The 15,828-nt window shown below is 39.2% G+C and overlaps 1 protein-coding gene across 1 annotated transcript; it reads left to right on the top strand.

Annotated features, from left to right (window-relative positions):
* The first annotated feature begins 3,272 nt into the window (after positions 1-3,272).
* On the top strand, positions 3,273-3,945 carry LOC136435994 (protein unc-13 homolog C-like). The gene is made up of 2 exons (XM_066429705.1): positions 3,273-3,515; positions 3,562-3,945. Exons 1-2 carry the CDS (start codon positions 3,273-3,275, stop codon positions 3,943-3,945), a joined length of 627 nt encoding a protein of 208 aa, XP_066285802.1.
* The last annotated feature ends 11,883 nt before the right edge of the window (positions 3,946-15,828 follow it).

The raw sequence follows: 15,828 nt of genomic DNA, 5'->3' as shown, positions 1-15,828 counted from the left end.
GAAACATGAAAATGGCGTCGCGTCACCATATGCTACACCCGAGAATTAATTTATTTAAACCCCGTTCACACTCAAAAAAATTCATACGGATAGAACTACTCCGATCGCCAATGACGATGTAACCTATATCTATTTTTATGTATTTATTTATGTAACCTATGTAATGGCCTCATGTGATGAAACTTGTGAGTGTGGCTTGCAATTATTCTCCAAGCTTGCAATTCATGCTGAATATATAAGGCATTTGGCGTTATTTGAAATACTCAAGAGCAAGTCTAAGACTGTATTAGTGCTACACATTATCAAGGACATTATACACAAGGATGACCGGTTGTTTTGGTGCATAGACATGGTCATAGTGAACTAAGCTTTCAAATGTACCGGGAAGGGGGCAAATCAATTGCAATGGTCTATGTTGCAATGGTCTGTGTTGAAATGAAACGAACTTATTTGACTAAATTTTGAGTCGAACAAGTAATTTCTATGTACTATTAACCTGTAAACACGGAAGTTTATTGTTGTACAAGCGTGCATCTCAAATAAACCACTGAATAATTACACAACAAAGACTTGACCAGCGGGCACGTGGTATTTCACAACTCATTGTGTCTTTATTTGTGCAGGGCTCTGTAAAACATGACTGTCAGCCAATTGCAATTCACATATTATATGGTTTGAAAATAACAGCCAATCAACGCCCGTGTCGCTATTTTCAAATCTCTTAGTTGGCACACGTATCCCAGATGAGGACTACTAGTAACTGACTTAGTGTGTGGGCTAGCCTGGAAACCATACCATCGGGCGTTCCGCATTATCTCTACGGCGCACGGAGTGTTACCTGCCCGCCATGTGAGAATACCGCGCATGGGGTAATTGTACGGACTTGGATCAATTAGCTCGGTCTACGGAGAGGCATAACTGACAGAAACGGATCATGGCATAGCAGACTAAACCGTTCGGTAGAGACTGGTAAACAGGCTATGTGTGGATATATGCTCTCCACTCCCTGTCCTCTTTGCCAGGTATAGGCAGCCACGGCGCTGGGAACACTGAGAAGCTTTGGTCGTGTTCCTACATCAACATTGGTAAATCTCGCGACCTGGATCGTCAGCGAGGCAACAGTCTACTAGTTCAAGGATTTTCAAGGACCCAATTAGAACTTGTTGCAAGATTAACTGTGGACGACACTCTTTCAACTGATGCGAGACCAAGCGGGCTAATCTGACTGGGAGTATCTGCGCTTTTATCTGAAGCATATGGAAGGAAAGGTGCAGGAATGACAGCATCACGGAGACCCGCACTGAGAACTGAATTTCATTTGACCTGAGCGACTGTGGCCGGCGGAGTCGTCAAGATCAAAAAAGGAACACACTCTTTGGAACTTTTGTAGCCGATACTTAACCGCAAAATGCAAATAGTGGCATTCGTGGATAACGGAGAAACAACAATGAAAGTTTAATCACCATTTTGAACCAATAAAAGCATCTTTTCACAGGGTTTTGGGCCGGGAAAGTGGAAAGCGCATAAGGGATATTTTTTTTTTGGGGGGGGGGGGGGCATTTTGGCCGCAGACCAGGCCTGGTCAAACCTTGGATGGTAATTAAATGCTAATTAGGTGATAATTGTCGCTCAATTATACAGCTACCGGCGGCAATCATGTTCACTGGACAGGACGTGTGTATGAATTTCCCTCTAGCTGGACGAGTAATTAAATGATAATTAGGTGATAATTGTCGCTAAATTATGCAGGTACCGGCAGCAAAGCGTTCACTGGGCAGGACATGTGTATGAGTTTCCCTCTAGCTGCACGAGAATTAACAGGGCGCGGACACTTCCTGCGCAGCGTAAGTGGTGCATATCCGGTATTTCCCAGGACGGCACGGGTCCTGTGCAGAAGAGCTGGGCAGGTCGACACGACCCGGAGAGTCACGGAAAACTCGAATTTGCAGGCACGTGGAACACGATTTCCACCCCGCAAATTCGTTTTTTCGTACAGTGATTCCTTATCCTGGTGATTACAGTGGTCAAACTAACTTGTTTTTACCTCAACCCTTTCTAGACCAGGCTTTTTGAGAATTCCTGGACGGGGGGGGGGGGGTCAATTCGCCCCCCGCCCTGATAACTTCAGACCGGTATGTAATATAATCACCAAATCTGCAGAGTGATTTATATGTTATTTTTTTTTTATAATTCCTGAAATTTTGGTACTGTTATAACATGATATGACGCAATTATGACTGGCTCCTCAGTTTGCTATGCATAATTAGAAAGAAGAGCAAGGTGATGACGGTAAACCAGGGAAGACGTTTCCCAATTCCCCTACCTGGGTAGCAAATCTCACAATAAAAACGCCATCAGTGTTGAAATGAGAAGAAGAATTGGGCTAGGATCGACTGCATTTATAAACACTAACAAGAGTCCGTAGGACACAATTCTCCGTGAAGTAATTATGGTGTTTGTGGTGTTGGCTGAGGTGTTTGATACCCTCTTTCAAGTCTAATCAAAGCCTGTATTTTTCTTCGAAGTGCTTGTTCGGCCACATGGCCACTTTTCATCAAGGTCGAAGTTAATTGGAGGGACATGAGTCACGGATAAAGAGTACAAAAATAAACTTAACGTAAACTTTACGTAAATGATATCAACACAATCATGGATAATACATCAAATAAACAAATTAACAAAGAAATACATGCATACAGTACATTATTAAGTCATTAGTCCTTTATAGAGTCCATAGTTGCTGAGACCGTATCAAGGCTGATTATATACTATGTTCCATTAAGTATTTGAAAACATGGATGGACGAAGACGCCCTGATGTGAGGAAACAGACATGGTACGGTCCAAGATGGCAGCTGTTCTCACCTGAGCTGTCTTCACTACGTTATATTTTACAATTTTTATATTCATAAACTCACCATCGGCCGTAAATCGTACCTGAATCTGAAAGTTGAGTATCTACAGGTCTGCTATTTGTGAGAAAACTGGACGATCGACTCACCTGTTCTGAGAAATTTACCTTGCAACAACAAAGGACGCTGTACCGACGCCATAGCAAGCAACAAACGACGCTACATTTTGTAGCTTCTCACAAGCGGAATCACCGCAGCGGGCTCCCTTAGTGGAGCCCCCGCCGGTAGGTCTCTTACTGTGCAGCATTCACTCTCGATTTGTCACATACTTTGTGTTGCCTGTGTTGTTTTGTGACCCTTGCTGCCTAGATTTTCCATTGTTGTTTCAGTGACCCCCCCACCCCCATCACTAAGAATCAGAATGGCGCCAGAAAAAGGAGCAAATTCAGAAGATGACCATGTATCCCTGTCCATCGTTAAAGAACTGCTAGAATTACAGGAGAGAAACTTCAAATCATTTCTGGATACCATTGTTGAATCAACTCACAAGCGGATGGACAACTTGATTCGTGAAGTTCAAGAGATCAAAGACAGCCTGCACTTCACTCAGAAGGAAACTGACGACACCAATTCTACCCTGCGTGACCACGAACATCACGTCAAGGTTATTGAAACTGAAATATCCCAAAACAAGAACAAAACAACACCAGAACAAAGCAGACTACCTAGAAAATCAGTCCAGGAGGAACAACATCCTGATTGATGGAGTCCCCGACGCCTGGGATGAAACTTGGAGCCAATGTGAACAAAAAGTGGAAAGTGTCATGAAGGAAAAACTGAACCTTGATCCCATGAATATTGAGATTGAAAGAGCTCACCGGAATGGTAGATTCCAAGATGGTGGTCGGCCGCGCCCTATCGTAGCTAAGCTCTTAAGATGCAAAGACAGAGACACTATCATCCAGCGAGCTAAGTACTTGAAAGGAAGCAACATCTACATCAACGAGGATTTCTCCGAGAAGGTACGCCAGAAGAGGAAAGAGCTCATCCAGAAGATGAAAGAAGCAAGAGAAAGAGGAGACATTGAAATTTGACAAGCTCATCATCCACCCCCCAAGAGAACCTCACAGAGTAGAAATACCTGATCGCCGAAGTACAAGATCCGACTCCAGATACACCAGACAAGACGAAAATCCCTGAACTGCCCTCGGAACTTAAATGAGTTAAGTCTGATAATGATACACCACCCATAATAAACCATGGACCCAACAAACCCCCAACCCTGCACCCTGTTTTTTAACCCACTTGATCTAAATGACCTTGATAATGATTCACATACTTCACCCCTAGATCCTGATTTGAATTTTTTTAATGACTATTATGTAACCATGGACGTGAATTCTCAATATTACACAGCTGACTCCTTTAATACTTTTCCTAATACACTAAGTTGTAATTCATTATCTATGTTCCATTTGAATGTAAGAAGTCTTCCACGTCATTTTGATGAACTTAGTGAATATCTCTCATCCCTTAACCAGAACTTCACAATTATTGCATTAACCGAAACTTGGCTATCAGATATTTCGACACAAAACTATAGTATACCTGGCTATAAGAGCGTACATCACTGCAGAGAGAACAAAACTGGAGGGGGTGTTTCATTATACATTAGAAGCGATGTTCTCTATCAAGAACGAGAAGAACTGGAATTTGTCATGGACGACGCAGGCACTAAGAATATATTCATTGAGATCTTACCAAGTAGTCCAAAAGGGAAGAAAGCAATTGTAGGCTGTATTTATCGCCCACCTAATACTGACATCAGAGAATTTAATGAACGTATGAAGGAATCCATGAACACTATCAATAGGGAAAGAGCAGCTTGTTATATTACCGGAGATTTTAATATTAACCTACTTAACCCTCAAACCACCGTAGCTTTTTTACGACTAATCTTACCGTATGGGGTCAAATCTGACCCCACAATGTTTTCTACAAATACAGCTTTTTTTGGTGACTCTTTTTGTGATTTGTAAATATGTATAGTTCCATATATCTATAAGGGACAGTTTGACCTGATTAGGTGTGAATAATTTCTGCTTATTATCATAATTTATGCAAAAAGAGGGAACATTGTCTTTTGCAACTAACGCTATTCAGACAAGCGGGCTCTTTTGAGGCCTGCGCCAACACTTGATTTGATATTGCATCTGAATGGCTTACGCTAGAACAACCAAACTTGGTCACTTTTGCTATAATTTTGCTTGCAACATTTTGTAATAAATGAAATAACTAAAAATGTTTTCTTGTTGCCATGGCAACCGGTTTCTGAGAGCCATATTTGGAAAAAGTCCCCAATTTTGGATTTAACAATGTAATTTTAGGGTTGTCTTTTTAAACTGCACTTATCTTTTTATATCCATACCATCTAATGTAATTCACTATAGCTTTTATGATTTGACATCAATAATATATGCAAATTTGATTACGTCATCGGTCAAAATCTAAGATGGCGGACGATATAATTAGATTAGCTATAACCGGCTATTTCAGCCTCAAATGTCATCATTTCCATGTTTATTGTAACAGAAACAATCTTAATATAAACGTTTTAGTCTATCTTTATTGTGCTTTGAGGTTATTTGATGAAAAAATGCATTTAAAAAAATTCAAGATGGCGGAACCAAGATGGCGGATTTCACTAGTGGTAGCTAAATTTGAATATAATTTTTATGACGTCATTTTGACGTCGTTCCTGTTTCCATTGACAAATAAATTGTTTGGATACATATATAAATTATCATACAGAATTTCTATTAGAGTCTTATCGTGTACCTTTGAGCTGTATAGAAATACCGAATTCGGTGGTTTTCGCCAATAAAACCACATAAATGACGTCATAATACGTCGCAACGTCAAAAGAATTTACGTTCATTAAAAAATCTTGTTTTTTCACGTTTCTTCAAATTGACATTTTGTTACTATGATCATAATAACCCTTGTCATACATGTTACTAGATGATAAGTATCAAACAATAGGGAATATGAGTGCAGATTTTGCTGGGGTCAGTTTTGACCCCACTGGACCACGCGTAAACTTTCTAGGATAACTTAATCAACAATCAGCCAATCTCGGTAAAATTGTATGAGAAGTTATAAGACATATATACAAACAAACTCATCGAAGGAATTTTGTTTTCGACTCGAAATGTCAAAATGGCACATGTTGATATGCGCCTGGGGTCAGTTTTGACCCCATACGGTGGTTTGAGGTTTAACAACACAAACCAGCCTACCACCGACCATGTCAATGATATGTTTTCATATGGCTTTTACCCACTTATATGTAAACCCACGAGAATAACGCCCTACTCCGCCACCCTGACACTGCGCGGAAAGCCGAATTTCCGGGTCAGAAATCGCCTTACACATTCATGGAAATTCTGCATTTCCTTCAGAATCATGGGATTTCGGACCTGTTTACGTTGCGCGTCCGGTGCTGTACGTTCCCTAGATTCTCTCGGAAATGGACCACTGCCGTGTATAGGACGTTTAAAGGGCCTTACACACCCGGACATATACCCTTGAAATGACCATACACTGCAGGAAATTCAACGTGTATTGGTCCGTGTGGCGATGTAATGTGCATAATTTAGCGGCAATTATCACCTAATTATCTCCCCAGGTTCTGTCCTATGTAGTGCGGCTGTGCGGTATAGCAGGAAATTCAACGTGTAATGGTCCGTGTGGCGATGTGATGTGAATAATTTAGCGGCAATTATCACCTAATTATCTCCCCGCATGCGCGGCCCGGCTGGATACACCCGGTTACGCCTTCAATATTTTTTTTGTCATGGAAAGCAGCTTCAAGGCTACTGCCCCCCCCCCCCCCCTCCACTGGATTTTGCCCCCTCCCCACTTTCCCCATTTCTCACGTTTTTATTAATATCGTGATAGCGCCACATTTATCCCGTCTGAAATATCACTTGTCGGTGTTTACAAAGATTTCTTATTTTATTCATGTCATAACCTCCTTGATGCCATTAACCACCAGCTCTTCGGTTGTACGGATTACGATTGCTCGGGTAGTCCTTTGAAACGCCAGCACTAGCGTCTATTTGTTCTAGCTACTTGAAGACGTCGTCATCTGCTCTCGTCTGGGCGTGAGTGGCGCAGAAGTGTCGTACTGAAACTTAGCCTGGCGGGGTAGCGCAGTCCGTATGATTCGTTGCTCCTATCAAAACGACTGAGGGTTGCAGTTGCTTCACAATCCAGACAGACAAGCCGTTGCAATTTTCACATTCTTTATCCGTCTCAAAGTCCGGGGAAAAGTCGTAGTCAAAAGTCCAGCCTGTAGTGCTTTTGAAGGACGTCACAACGGTAGCTCCATGTCACGATGTTCTGCATTCAAGCGCCTTGCTTCAGTCTCGTCGTAGAATAGTAACCAAGCTTCAAATGATCCAAGGCATGGCTATATAACACGCGCTAGTCTACAAGAGACAGCAACAGTACACATCTGCACACAAATGCCAACTCCTGAAATGCCAACTGATATATTTGAAAATGGTGACAAGAGCGTTGATTGGCCCTGGTTTTGAAACCGCGTGCTATAATAGATGCTATTGGCTGGGCTCTCTTTTACAAAAGAATTGCATGGAGATAGACACAATAACATGTGAAACGCCAGGTATGTTTATTGTGTAGATTTAGTTTTGAACAGTCTGATTACTGGTATTTCACAGTTACACAATACCTGCCAAGGAAGGTGTAAAACATGCGGCTGTGTCTTATCGACAACGACAGCTTGGAAAATCAGTAGATTAACAATGCAAATATTGCATTTAAGTACTAGTAAATCGTTCTATCGACTATAAAAGTATATAAACGGCGACAAAAATTGAATACGTCGAGTCAAATAAATAACATCTTCCAGAATAACATGCTATGGACACTATTCATCGCAAGGTGAACATGTGTGTGTATTGTACTGTGACATATGAACCTATGTTGATAATAGTTCGTGCGTGTCGTGTGATTAAGTTAATATTTCTATATAGCATGGTGATACGCACTGTAGTCCAGATTCATGTGACTTGGAAAAACACCCCAGTCTGTACACAAAATGAATACAGAAAAATAAGATTGAAGGTGTTTTTGTGGCCTAATGTCTTAGAAACACAAACCCGGACAACAAAATACACATAAAACTGATGTTTGTTTTAGCCAACGGGCAAATATCTCTCCTTCACAAAAGCAAAGCTTCACACCAACTCGTAGATTTCAGAATCAGATAGACCAAGGATATATTGAGGTTTATTAGATATCGATAGACCAGTTGTTTATCTACAGTCTACAGTAAAGCAGAATCCGCACATTTTGACGTTACGTAGTATCCCAATTCCCATCATTGTATGATTAAGCTGTACATGTGAGGTTGAGAAAAAATCTCCTATTTCGTAACAAAGAAACATTATCTTATCTAAACCTTCTTCTTCGTTCCCAGTGGCTGTAAAAACACTTTATGCCGGGCGTTTTTGGCTACTGTCTAAGAAAAACCGTACCAGACAACACAATACACATCCCACCAAGGCAATGAACTGATTGTTTACTAGTATATTAACACCAGGAAAATGACAATTCTACAACAGTGCATTTTAAATCTACTCGTAGATCTAGGTCTCACTGTGATGGAACTGTAGGCTTGTGGCGCATGTTATGCAAACATCAGATAGAGCCGTTTATCTAACAACTAAGTTAAACAAGAGGGTCTGTTTATTTTAAAGTAAAATAGTCACATTTTGCTTTAAATGTTTTATCATTGGGCATTTGGACATCGTTTTTCGTGTAGGGAAAAAGTTATGAGATTATCTCGCATCCTAGTTAACCGCCTTTTGTATATTTCAGCTGTGGCTTTCGGGCCAGGGCGGGTTCCTGAGCGGGCGCGCGTTTCTGGGCGGAGGGGGGGGGATGGGGGGTCTCAGCAGTGCGGGGGGGGTGTTCAGCAGGGCGGGCGGGGGTCTCTGGGCGATATAAATGTCGCCCATCTTAGAACGACCGTTGTTTAGATCGAGCGGCCTCCCGCGCGGTTAAAAATGTTGGTACATACAAAACTCAGGCTCAATAATCATAATTCTGATATTTTTGGAGACCTTTCTTGTCGACTTAGGTGGACTTTAGAATACAATGACATTCAAGACATGGGGACGCCAATTATCCATTTCGTTCGGACGGACGATCTGTAGCTGGTAGAAACGCTTCTAATCGCTTATATGAGATGGTCTCTTTAATATACTCATGGAAATCAGATCACGTTAATTCAAGCCATTTTGTTCCACTTTCTACCAGTAGAACATAATTTTACGTCAGTAATTTACAGACAATTATCACCTAGAACGCACGAAGGGCCGTATGTAATTACCATCCTTTTGTCATCCGTTTTCCACTACACGTCAAGTATAAGGATTCCGTAAATTCCCATGCACTTTCCAGGTCCAGGTGTGTAAGAAAAAATCTAGGACCGGACACGGCGATCCCTGAAATCCATGGACACAACCATTACACGGTGAATTTGACGGGTGTGTAAGGGCCCTGATACTCCCTGAAATTCGACTTTCCGAGCAGTGTTCACAACATTTATACCAACTCTCTAAGTACAGACTATAAAGTAGGCATCCTTATTACTGATATATCAAACCATTTTCCGCTATTTCTTATATCTGATGTGGAGGCGCCAACTAAGGAAACTGAAAATATATATTACCGACAAATTAACACAAAGAATACCCAGAAGTTCACAGAATCCCTATCAGGAGCAGTTTGGAATGACATACCAAACGAAACTGACACAGAGAAAGTTTACAATCGTTTTCTTGAAAAATATGGATCTATATACGATAAATGCTTTCCAAAGAAAATCACAAAAATCTACCAGCACTGCCGGAAAAAAAATTGGTTAACCAGCGGACTACTGAAATCAATACGCAAAAAAAACCCAACTCTATACGAAATACGTCAATAACCCCACACCTGTCAACCACAGTGTGTACAAAAAGTACCGAAATAAGCTTAATCACCTTCTGAGAACTACGAAAAAAGAATACTACCACAGAAAGTTCACTGATGCTACTAGTAATATCAAGAAAATATGGAAACTGATTAATGAAGAACTAAATCGTGACAAAGGCCCCCAAAATATTCAAATTGGTAATGAAACTACCCAAAATAAAAATGAAATCTGTGATAAATTTAATGATTTCTTTGTTGATATTGGGCCTTCTCTAGAAAGTAAGATTCCAAAAGCTCCAAAAGACCCTTTGAGCTATATCACATTACAAGTAGACTCTACCTAATCGAACTTTGTACCACCAACCAATGCCGAAATTTCAGACATTGTCAAAAGCTTAAAGGATTCAGCCGCTGGCCATGATGAAATAAGTGCGAAAGTCCTGAAGTTATCTTTGCCCTATATTATTGACCCTCTCACACATATTCTTTCCCTCTCCTTGCAAAATGGAGTTGTTCCTCAATCACTTAACCCTATCCAGACTAGGGGGGGGGGGGGCTAAAAGTGCCCGCGGCAACTTTGACATCGTATTACTGCCAAACGATGTATGCTACGACTACCAAACTTGGTGACTTTTCCTAAAATTTTGTTAGGAACAATTTTATACTAATGGTTAAAGTTTATCATTTTTCATGTTGCCATGGCAACGGGTTTCTGACAGGCATTTTATGCTAAAATCATAAATTTTTTGAAAACAATGATATTTCTCAGGTTTTCTTGCACAACTAGACTAGTTTTCCTACATGTATAACATTATATGTAATAAGATGTAACTTTCCTGATTTAATATTCATAATTTATGCTAATTTGATGACGTCATCAGTCAAAATCCAAGATGGCGGACTATATCACTATTTCAGGTATCAGCAGGCCTTTTTGCCTTTAAAATCGTCAATACCTGACATTTTCTTTATCACAAACATTTACATTAACGTTTCTAGTCTATTTTCAGTGTCCTTTGGGGTCATAAGTGGAAAAAAAAGATTTTTAAAAATTTCAAAATGGCCGATCCAAGATGGCGGATCCCAAGGGATTGCTAACAACACATGACGTCACTCTATGGCGTCATTTTGACGTCAACGTACTTATCATTGACGTTGTATGCCTTGCATACCTTAAAATGAATAATACAAACCGTTTTGTTTAATACCTTTAGATATTACGGGAATTCCCTATTTAGCCAATAAAATCACATCGATGACGTCATAATCACGTCATATTACGTCATAACGTCACCAAAATTACAGGAATTATAAAATTTGACGTGATTATTACTCCCTGCAAATTTGGTGATGATACATCATACCGTTCGGAAATTATGAGGGGGGGGCCGAATCAGCCCCCCCCCCCCCCCAGTCACAGATATACCAAAAAAGCCCAGTCTGGATAGGGTTAAAGTCGCAAAAGTAACTCCCATCTTTAAAAGTAGTGACCCGCTCAATGTTAACAACTATCGGCCCATATCTGTCCTGCCCTGTATATCTAAAGTCCTCGAAAGACTAGTATATAACCGTCTCCTGAAACACTTAGATCAAAATAATATATTGTACAAACACCAATATGGCTTCAGAAAAGGCCATTCCACCTCTATGGCACTAGCTCAGTTAATGGACAAAATTTCCTCAGCTATAAACAACAAAGAGTACACCATAGGGATTTTTCTCGATTTATCTAAGGCATTTGATACGGTAAATCACTCTATTCTACTTAGCAAGCTAAAAAGGTACGGCATGAATGACTCTGTAATAAAATGGTTTTCCTCTTATCTTTCCGACAGACAACAATACGTAACTCTCAGTAATACTAAATCAGCACTCAAAAAGGTAAAATGTGGAGTACCACAAGGATCGATTCTGGGTCCCCTACTTTTTCTAATTTATATCAATGACGTGGCAGTAGCCTCCTCAACTATTTTCTTCATCTTATTTGCCGACGACTCAAATCTTTTCCTATCGCACTCGAATTTTAAGACTTTAGTTAAACTAGCCAATCAAGAATTAGAAAAAAGTTGTTGCCTGGTTTGAGGCCAACAAGTTATCAGTCAATGCTAAAAAAACCTATTTCGTAATCTTCTGCAATAAGAATAAAACCTACAATAGAAATGACATATTTTCAAAAAATCTGCCACTTTCCCAAGATAGTCAAGCCAAATTCTTAGGCATAATAATAAATGACAAATTGACTTGGAAACCCCATATAGACATGTTAAGTAAAAAAAAAATATCTAAAACTGTTGGAATTACAGGGAAAATCAAACATCTTCTTCATCAACAAACCATTATTACCATATATAATAGCCTAATATACCCAAATCTGATCTATGGAAATGTTGTCTGGGGATGCACTTACAAAACAACACTGCAGCCCCTAATACTACTTCAAAAACGATTTGTACGTATGGCCGCCGGTTCCAGCTTTTATGCCGATTCTCTTCCTCTATTTATGAAGCTTAAGATTTTAAACATTATCGATATAAATAGACTTAAACTCAATATTTTTACATTCAAATTTCTCAGTAATTCTCTACCAGATACGTTTGATAGCTTCCTAGTTATGAATTCCCAATATCACGCTCACCAAACTCGACAGAGAGACCAACTGCATATCCCCCTAGTTCGAACAAGCCTAGCCCAAAATAGTGTAAAATACAAATGTGTGATAAATTGGAACAACCTCCATCTACACCTGAAAAGTATTACATCCTTGAATTACTTCAAACAAAATCTCAAAAACCACCTACTTTCATGCCCCAGCCCTCTAAGTTGAATTTCACTTTTCTTTTTCACCTTACACTTATTTGCTATGTTTTGTTAATTGCGATAGACTTTGTGTTAAACTCTATTATTTCAGTATTGATCTATGCTATGATTTGATATCTAATTCTTATTTATTGTATGCAATCAATTATTATATTGTCATCATTTGTTACTATTATTATCGTATGATTTGATATGATATTGTTATCACTTATTACTACAGTTACGTTATAGATTATTACATTATTGTTATTTTGCTAACTGCGATGGACTCTGTAATGTCCATCATTTCGCTATCGAATTATGCTATAATTTGATATACATTTTTTTTATTTACAACCAATGACTATTCTGTTAGTATTTTGTTAGTATTATTATTGTCTGATTTGTTATTGTTATTATTTACTACTATAATTATATTATGAATTGTTAGATTTATGTTATTTTTGTTAATTTAGATGGGGGAAGACCTTGTATAAGCCACTATGGCTTTTTTTCTACCCCCAGCACATGTTTTTGTTTTGTTCTATTAATATATAAAATTGATTTTAATATGTACAAATAAACCAAACCAAACCAATGTATGGTTGTGTTTTATTCCATGCTACTGAGCCAGGGTAGGCCAGTCTTCTTCTATAAGCTTCAAGGTTAGGTCTTGGAGTGATGAGGCAGTCCGTTGTAGTCGACCTGGTGTGCCGTGCTACTTCATCCCTGCGGAGGCTGAACATTCTTCTCACATATGCTGGTAGTGCGTTCCTAAGAGTCTTAAACACCAGCAGAGCTTTTTGTTGTTGGTGTATATTTTCTTCACAGTCCTCAATCTGAGGAGCAGTAGGACGTCTGCTGAGGGTGTTCTATATGGAGCTTTCAGAATCAATTTTCCTCCCCGGTGTTGTATTCTTTGTAACTTATCATACTTTACCCTTATCTCACCATCCCAAACAGTACAGGCATAGGTTAAATGTGGTAAAAAATAGTATTATATAAAGTGACAATAGCAGACTGTGTTACGAGTGGTTGGACCTTGCGCATAACTGCAAGTGCACGTTTAAGTTTGGATAGGACATGGCCAACATTCTAGTCCACTTTCAGTTCACTGTCCACAGAGACTCCAAGGTACTTGTAAGCTTGCACAACTTCAAGGATGCTTCCATTCATGGATAACTGCATCTGATCTTTTCGTTTAAGTCGTTTCCTTGTGACAAGTATCATAGTTTTGCACTTCTTGGAGTTTCCAGACAGACAGTTGGTCACAAACCAGTGGTGAAGACGGTCCATGGCAGACTGTAGGGTCCACTGCATGGTGTCCAAGTCTGTATGACTTAAATACACTACTGTGTCGTCAGCACATAATGCGATATGACATGACTGGGTATAACTGGGCATTTCATTCACATATATTACAAAAAATGTAGGAAATGGTGGTAAAAGATTCAAGTTAGTTTATCCCGGTATATCCGAGATTAGTGGCTATTCAGACCCAGTTTCAGTGAGATGTGAGAGGCGTGTAAACTTACAGAACTAACAGAAACACTCAAGTTAAGGAACTGGGACCTGCCCGAATTTGAAACTGTAAACTTGTTTCCAATGTATGGGTATCTTGGAATATTCTTCCCAAGAATGTTGTATTTTATATGAGAGTTCACATAAGTTTGCTTATTTCATAAAAAAAGATATACATATGTTTATCTATACTTTTCTTCTGAATCCAAGTTCTTTCCCTACAAATCGGCGAACAAACTCGTAGCTCTGTGGATGCCTGCCTTAAAGACGATCTCCAACAGCTTTGTATAGCAGAAATTAATTGACTATATTTTTTACATGGTTTTATTATTATTCAATATTTTACAGTAAAACAAACAAACAGCCTTGCAGGTAACCATTGGTAACCTGAATTGCGCTGGAGGTTACAGATAGATATATACATTTAAAGAGAGAGATCACATTCCGATAGTTTAAAATCACAATTTCTATTGTATAATTAATTCCATCTGTTCGTTTACAGACTGAATTATTATATTCAACCAAGATTGCATCATTCATTCGATACAAACAATAGTAATATATCGATAAACTACATACATAAAATTAATTCTTACGTTTCGTTCATTTTTTTTAAATGACACCTTAAAACATTAATAACATGGTGCATTAAACTTGATAAACGAGAAGGTCTTCAGGTGTTGAGATGACTTAACCCTATCCAGACTGGGCTTTTTTGGTATATCTGGGACTGGGGGGGGGGGGGGGGCTGATTCGGCCCCCACCTCATAACTTCCGAACAGTATGATGTATCATCACCAAATTTGCAGGGAGTTATATTCACGTCAAGTTTTATAATTCCTGTAATTTTGGTGACGTTATGACGTAATATGACGTAATTATGACGTCATCGATGTGATTTTATTGGCTAAATAGGGAATTCCCGTAATATCTAAAGGTATTAAACTAAACGGTTTGAATTATTCATTTTAAGGTATGCAATGCATACAACGTCAATGGTAAGTACGTTGACGTCGAAATGACGCCATAGAGTGACGTAATGTGTTGTTAGCGATCCCTTGGGATCCGCCATCTTGGATCGGCCATTTTGAAATTTTTAAAAATCCTTTTTTTCCACTTATGACCCCAAATGACACTGAAAATAGACTATAAACGTTAATCTAAATGTTTGTGATAAAGAAAATGTCATGTATTGACGATTTTAAAGGCAAAAAAGCCTGCTGGTACCTGAAATAGTGATATAGGCCGCCATCTTGGATTTTGACTGATTACGTCATCAAATTAGCATAAATTATGAATATTAAATCAGGAAAGTTACATCTAAGTACATTTAATGTTATACATGTGGGAAAAGTAGTGTAGTTGTGCAAGAAAACCTGAGAAATATCATTGTTTTCAAAAAATTAATAATTGTTGCATAAAATTCTTGTCAGAAACCCGTTGCCATGGCAGCATGACAAATGATAAACTTTAACCATTAGTATAAAATTGTTCCCAACAAAATGTTAGGAAAAGTCACCAAGTTTGGTAGTCGTAGCATACATCGTTTGGCAGTAATACGATGTCAAAGTTGCCGCGGGCACTTTTAGCCCCCCCCCAGTCTGGATAGGGTTAAGTGTACAGTTCATTCAGAGGGTTGGTCATGTATGGGA

The sequence above is a fragment of the Branchiostoma lanceolatum genome, chromosome 5 (genome assembly GCF_035083965.1).
Source record: "Branchiostoma lanceolatum isolate klBraLanc5 chromosome 5, klBraLanc5.hap2, whole genome shotgun sequence".
Taxonomy (NCBI): domain Eukaryota; kingdom Metazoa; phylum Chordata; class Leptocardii; order Amphioxiformes; family Branchiostomatidae; genus Branchiostoma; species Branchiostoma lanceolatum.
The sequence above is the reverse complement of the archived record's forward strand: the minus strand, read 5'-3'. Positions and strand labels throughout refer to the sequence as shown.